The sequence below is a fragment of the Centruroides sculpturatus genome, unplaced genomic scaffold (genome assembly GCF_000671375.1).
Source record: "Centruroides sculpturatus isolate CEXI.00-Female unplaced genomic scaffold, Cexi_2.0 scaffold199, whole genome shotgun sequence".
NCBI lineage: Eukaryota > Metazoa > Arthropoda > Arachnida > Scorpiones > Buthidae > Centruroides > Centruroides sculpturatus.
The window spans coordinates 547593-554727 of record NW_019384516.1 but is presented as its reverse complement, the minus strand read 5'-3'; the positions used below and the strand labels follow the sequence as shown (position 1 = coordinate 554727).

At 34.5% G+C, this 7135-nt stretch overlaps 1 protein-coding gene across 1 annotated transcript; it reads right to left on the bottom strand.

Annotated features, from left to right (window-relative positions):
• Window positions 1–4274: 4274 nt before the first annotated feature.
• On the bottom strand, window positions 4275–6664 carry LOC111622563. The gene is made up of 8 exons (XM_023364972.1): window positions 6511–6664; window positions 6111–6161; window positions 5254–5322; window positions 5101–5160; window positions 4961–5032; window positions 4806–4853; window positions 4656–4730; window positions 4275–4563 (listed from the first exon to the last, which is right to left on the bottom strand). Exons 1-8 carry the CDS (start codon window positions 6598–6600, stop codon window positions 4507–4509), a joined length of 522 nt encoding a protein of 173 aa, XP_023220740.1. The 5' UTR covers window positions 6601–6664; the 3' UTR covers window positions 4275–4506.
• Window positions 6665–7135: the final 471 nt, after the last annotated feature.

Below are 7135 nucleotides of genomic sequence, written 5' to 3'. Positions count from 1 at the left end.
TAGGTTAGGTTAGGACAGAACGTGCGTCCCCACTGTTTCCTTTCTTCTGTTTGCTGGAATCAGAGACGAGCCGCCATTTTACTCACCATAGGTAACATTAACTGCACAATTATATCATGCGATCACCAGAAAACGTATGATAACTTTATTATTTTTCGTCTCCGGTCCAAAAATAGGGTATCGTTGAAGTCATATCGGTCTCCTCAGTTCAGATATATACTCAAAGTCCCGAAATTCCATAGGTGGTTATCTATATAATAATTTCCCTAATTGTATTAATATTTTAAACCGTTTGATTTTTTGTATGTTTTTTAATTGGTTGATAATTGATTCTATCAAGTAATTTGTTGATTGTTCGATTGTATTAACTTGATTCTTTAGATATCGAAAATTAAATAAAGAACATTATGTTAATTTAAGCGTACAGAAACGTTGCTGTTGTTCCAGCAAAAATCTTATTTTCACTTTACTGAGTGTCTAGTAGATAATTTGCAGATTACCTAGATAATCTGAACATTACCTAGGTAATTTGAGAAATAGAACAATTTTAGCAACTTTAACGGATCACCTTAGTTAATCTGCAGATTAGATAGGTAATGTACACATTAACGGATTTCCAGCTTTAGCGGTAACATGAATAACAATGAAATGACCTACACGTGTAAATAACGGAAAAAGAACTGAGAAGGACCACGAAATGAAAATGTGAAAATAAATATGAAATTGAGTTGATAACATAATCGAACAAGTCGAAGCAGCTTATTGGCGCGAAATTTGCGGCCGTCAATGTCAAACAATTGTTGTCATAGACTTCGGAAAGCTAAATGTTTGTAATGAAAGTCACGGGCGAAAGCCTGGGGCCATTCGGGCTACCGAGCTGTCTCGAATCTGTGACATCGTAACTGTGACTTATACCGACGTCCTATCTGTCTCTTTTCTTCGTTATCACCAGGCTATGAGTCACGTAATTAAAAAATGGAAAAACTACGACGGAAAAGTGACGAATCAAAAGTATCGTGAGCGCGTATTATGATGTATGCATAGGCATACGTGGACTAGAGAGATGGAGGAAAGAGAAAGGAAAGAGCAAAGACGAGCGCTTAAAAAGGATAGGCAGGGTCAGACCCTCACATGTGTGCGACGATTCTCGAACGAATAGGTGTGTACGTGTGCTGATCTTTGTAATTATAAATTGTGAATACATGTGATTAATATTATTATTATTTTTTTATTTTGTGCATGTTATAAGTTATAAATAAATATAAACAAACAACACTAACCCGACAACATTAAATCTAAATACCAAAATGATTAATTTACTGTGTTTTTGTTATTTCTTACTCCTGTTTTTAGGTATTCGATATTCGGCCGAATAGCGAATATTCGGTTACTATTCTGTATTCGGCCCGAAAAATAGGCCGAATACCGAATAGTAACTGAATATTTGTTACATCACTAATCGCTATACTTTGCCACGAAAGTAAAAATAGGAACTCGTGACTTCGTTTTCGATATACAAAAATATTAAAGTGACAATGTCCGGTTCTCCAATGCGACTGAGCGCTCCTGACAGAATTTAGTTCTAGGGGTCAAAAATAAAAACAGTATTGCATGCTTTTAATGGAAAATAGACGCAAAAAAACGAACAAAGCAATCGTCCTTGGTTGCTTTGTTCTTGGCAAGTGTTTCCCATGTCTCCCATGGCTGGCAAGTATAAGGATCACTTCCTTTATGCCTAACAGATACAGGGATTGCTTTTTTTCCGATTTCGTTTCAATTCTATCGCGATGTCCAAGTTTTCTCTTTCTATTCATCCTATAGGCCTATATTTTTCATCTCCAGAAATTAAATTATACAGCACAATACACATAAGTGATATACACTAAAATGTTAAAATCTTACACCAAGTTACAATAGAAAGTCATGTATCAGGGGTGGGCAAGCAAGAGTTCAGTGGGAGCCGAAATGTAGGTTTTGCAAAATGCATGGGAGCCGCAGTTCTGTACTTTTTTATTCTGTACCGCGATTTTATTATATAATATAAAACAAATATTGAATTTGTTATTGAATATTAAATGTTTATTAAAAAATAAACATATTTTCACAAAATCGTGGAAATAAAATTGTAAAAATAATAATAAAAAGCAGAAATTAACACTTTCATCAAGAGCCGCATGTAACTCAAAAAGAGCCGCATTTGCCCATGTCTGTCATATATATTCAATAGTGTTAAAAATTAGTCAGAGACTTTCGAATTCCGTATTTGGCTAAATTTTATAATTTCATAAAACTTGGTAAACATCTTTTAGAATAAACCGTAGTTATATAAACTTTTAAAAAGAGCACATCTCTCTTTTAATTTCCACATTAGTTTCTCCGAGTGTCTCCAGATGGTGCTGACTGAGTGCAAATTAAAAATAACGTTTATGTTACACATTAAATGTATTTTACTGTCCGTACTTATTGCGTTAAATCAAAACATTATTTTACAATAAAATATGAGCTTATTTAACGTAACCAGTTTATTATAAGTCATTTACAATGTAGATTAAATGATTAGTTAAAAAATGTATTTTAGGAATATAAATAAATACTTTTTATTTTTGCATTAATAATATCTAGATTCAAATTAATGGAAGAATTGCACGTGTTGACTTCAGTAAACAATGACAACGTCCACGAACGTCCGCAGAGGGGGCAAACTAGGCACTGGGATCGAGAAAAAACTTTCACAAATTATAATCGTAAAAGTAATTGAAATATGCGGCCTTACCCTCTCTACTATGGGACAATTTGATGCAATACTGTATTCTATAATATACTTGTGAAAAACTTCCCAAAATTTAAATAATTTTTTTATTTGTATATGGCAACGCTACACATGGGATATCTGCCGAGGGGGATACCTCTCGGATGACTTTTTTTTATTATTTGAGAAACTTCCCCTATTTAGCTGTTACTAACGTGAAGAAAACCCGAAAAACTCTAACGTGGCCAGCCCATCCGGGCGAGGCGCGTAACCCACGAACCGAACTCCCAGTGTTCAGGGAACAGAACCGCTTGGCTAACTAAAAATTTGTACGAGTAAAAAAACTTCACAACTTGGAAGCGTTTTGAGATGTGTCTCCCACTCTTTAATAGAGAGGTTGAGGCCGAAGTTTAAAACGTGTACGTCGGATGTTCAGCGCAGCTTTCTGTAAGCCTAGAAGTTTGACAATGGTGTTTGGATAGTCAATGGAATCATGCTCGATATTCCAAACACCATTGTCAAACTTCTAGGCTTACAGAAAGCGGCACTGAACGTCCGACGTACGCGTTTAAAACTTCGGACTCAATTTCGCTATTATCTAACCAATGATCCGATTTTCTTGAAAATGTTTGGAAATATTTTCCTCTGACACAGAAACCTCCCTGCAAAATTTCAGAATTTTTCGACAAAACGCACAAAAGTAAAACTTCAACGTGGATGAAAACAGCAACATCCATACATACAGAAAAAAACTCCAACTGTTTTGCATTTCTCGGCGTTTCAAAGTCCAGAGTACAAAAATGTAAAAATCTTTGGTGGAAGATTAGTTTTGATCAATCGTCATACTTTTCATAACAGCCGGGGAAAGTAAAGCTAATTGTCTTCTAAAAAATTGATATGTCCGTCTATAACCAGTGCTGTGGAATGGAATTTTTATAATTTATACAACTTTAAATTTAATCAAGTTGTGGCTCGAGTTGATTATGTGCAAGGGAGAGGCTTTGTTAGGGGGAAAGAGAATGGATTTTGGCTAAACTGACGTAACCAAAGCCAAAGGAAGATAAATATTTGCCTAATAATTTATTCAAAAGTTACTAGATGAAATGAAATCTTTTTAATTAGAATTCGATTTTACTACGTAGTATTTTTATTCCAAGGTCGAATATTTCCTCTTCATGTATTTTCAAAATCATTGTCATAAATTTACATTTTTTTTTTTGACTGTCTCATTGTCTCTTGGATTTTCTAGATCCCTGAGATTTTCTATATCTATCAATAGATCTAAGGAAACCTCTGAATTAATATCGATAGCCTTTCAAAACTAGAATTATAGTCGATCTTTTGTTGATTGCCTTTAGATATTGATGAGTATGAATTTAGCTTTTTTTTATTTTTGCACAAAAGTGTTAAAGTTATTCTGTGCGAATAAAACGTAGAAAACAATCAAAATAAGTAAATAAATCCCTGTAAATGAAAATCTTATGATAACAGGATATATAAATAATGATGTCTAGAACCAAGCAAATATTTCTACAAAGACAATTTTATTTTAACAATACCAAAATCAAAATGACGGCTGTACATTTAACATTGTAGTTCAACCGACTATACATAAAAAACTACTGTACATTTCGGTTCAAAATATACACAAAATTAATTCCGTCGATTGAAACTTTGACATTGAAAACCGTAGTCGTTAAATTTTGAGAATTAAAGCAAGATCCGGTCCGGGCTTCTCTCTGTTTTTAAATTTATGCTTAAGGAGATGGTGGTGGTGGTGGTGGGGGTGGATTAGCTACTTGGATACCGCATTCCTACCAATATTAATAAAAATATTAGTTAAATGTTACGAGAGACAGAATCATGCCATAAAAGTTATTATGGACACATTCGAGTAAGAGTCTACCTTGGAAATGTGGAAATCCATGCAAGCCTGATACATCTGTATTTGTTCAGCGTGATTGCCAGGGAATCGTTCAGCCTGCAAAATAAGCAAAAAAGGTATTAAGTTTTGAATATTAATTCATTGTAATTGGTACATTATACGCAAACTTACGGCCTCTTTTTGGCAATCCTTATGTTTGTTTATGACTTTCTCTTCGATCTAAACGAAAATAAAAGAAGTTAGACCTGTTTTACGAATAAATTGTATACCAATTTCTTAAAGAGTTAGATATTCTTTAACATTAGATAGAATCGCATCAATTTTACCGGTTTATCCAGTTTCTTGTCTTTAAGTTCTTTTTCTGCTTTGTCGAATTTGTAACTTCCGTCATCGTTCAACTGGAAGACAGAAATAAATATATAGGGACTGTTATATGAGAAATTCTTAAGAGATCGAGAATGCTTACCCATCCTTCCTTCTTAAGACCACAATCAGCTATTTTGTCTCTATGTTCGTCAATCTGTTCCTATTATTTGAAAAAACAGTTGGAAAATTAATTTAAAATTAAACTAGGTCATCTACATTGTAATGAATAAATAACTAAATACATATTACTTACTCTAGTTACTTCACCAGCAGGAGGTGGATATTCTTTAAGGCATTCTTGGATCAGTTTTGATTTTTGTTCCTGATAAAAATATTCAATATTGAAATCATTGTTAATTGTACTAATTGGGGATAATCGGTACCGTACTCTGGAGGACCTCATTTAGGATTGTAATTTACGCAAAGGAAAGAAATTTTCATTCTAAAGAGGAAATTGTTGTCATGTTTTATGAGAAGGTAAATTTTAAAGTTAGCAACATTTTCGACTTATTAATTTTTAAGCAATTTATTTTTTGATCATCCCAATGAGTTCCCGCATTTGCTAAATTTTCACTGTTAGAAGTTAAATATTTAATTCGCCGATCACCGTTAAATATTATCTTAAAGAAATGGGAACATAATTCGAAATTCGAAAGAGGTTCTAACTAAAATGAAAATAAAAAAACTGCCTACGCAAATTCTAGTTCCAGCTCATTAGAATGCAGAAAACGATTGCTCTACTTCTATCAGATAGTTTTTGAATAATCTAATTCTTTAATAGATTAGGTTTTCTATTCGGTTTTTCTTTGCATTTCTTTTCTTTCGTTTTTCCCAACCTATATACTAGCTAGGTGTATTCACTGTAATTGTTTTCGATCCGTCTTTCCGATTGCATGCGGATAACTAACGAAATGTTTTTCTTTTCTATTCTATTCCTTAGCTGTGTCAGAAAATTTCATTAAAATATTCTCTAGATCAATTTCAGTCAACATAATTAAATAAAGATGTATTTCTAAATCCGTATATTCGTAGATTTAGAAGTCAGTTGTTCTTCCTTACATAGATGTAATAATATAGATGAATAGTAAGTAATAAATAGAAAATGCTTACTTTTTCCTCGTTAGAAGGTTTCAACTGAATACACTTTCCCCAGTCGACTTCCTGAAAATAATTCTAGTTAACTATTTTTCACTCGACAAATAATTAAATCATATACTAAATAAATTGAAAATTTTGTCAATTATGCGATAGATTTGTAAATAATTAAAGCAAGTATTAAATTCAAATTAAATAGAAGTCGATAACAATCGAAAAGATAAAGTGAACTGTAATATAGATTCTCAATGGAGTCCAAGCTTACATCATTAGGATATCCTACGGGATTAAAATTCTCCGTAGGATTCTCTACTTCCGACGGACAATATTAAGATAATTTATTTAATTCTTATTAAGTAACAAATTATATCGCCTATATTTGGAATCTTAAAATAAATATGACGAGAGAACTTACCGGGGGTGGTCCTCTAGGACCCGCTGGAGGAGGGCCTTGCTGTGCAGAAACAGCCGCCACCGCCACTACGAGTAGCAAGAAGATTTTCATCCTGCAAAAGACAGGTACTGACCGGCACGGGACAGCCGGTCACTTATATCGGCGTTCTGACCCCTCCCGACACCATTACGCAACGCTCGACCGAGACAATCACTGGTCGCCCGACAAACTCGTCGACACCCGTACTCCTCCCCCGTTCCCCTTCAGCCGTGCGTGTCGGCCGGGAAACTTTACTAAAGTATACGATTACAATTCCGAAAATCGCGGTTAATTCGACAGCGAACAATAGGGATCGATTCTTCGAATGTAGTTTTCACTTTTCTCCAATAATCGCTGGAAGGGGACGACCCGAGATTTTAGGATATTCCTCTTACGGATCCCCGGAAAATTTCCATTTTTTTTTTTTACCAATAGCATGAAATGTGGATAATATATCCCGCCTAGCATTTCTCCAATCGAGCGCTCGTTCGCGGCGCGATTTTCTCGTCGGAAGGTGGTAGAAAATTTCGATTTCGACCTTGGCCCACTTGTCGTCTTCCGCCGACGTCTTTTGGCTCGCGTTTCATCTCGCTCGGGGCTACGAGTT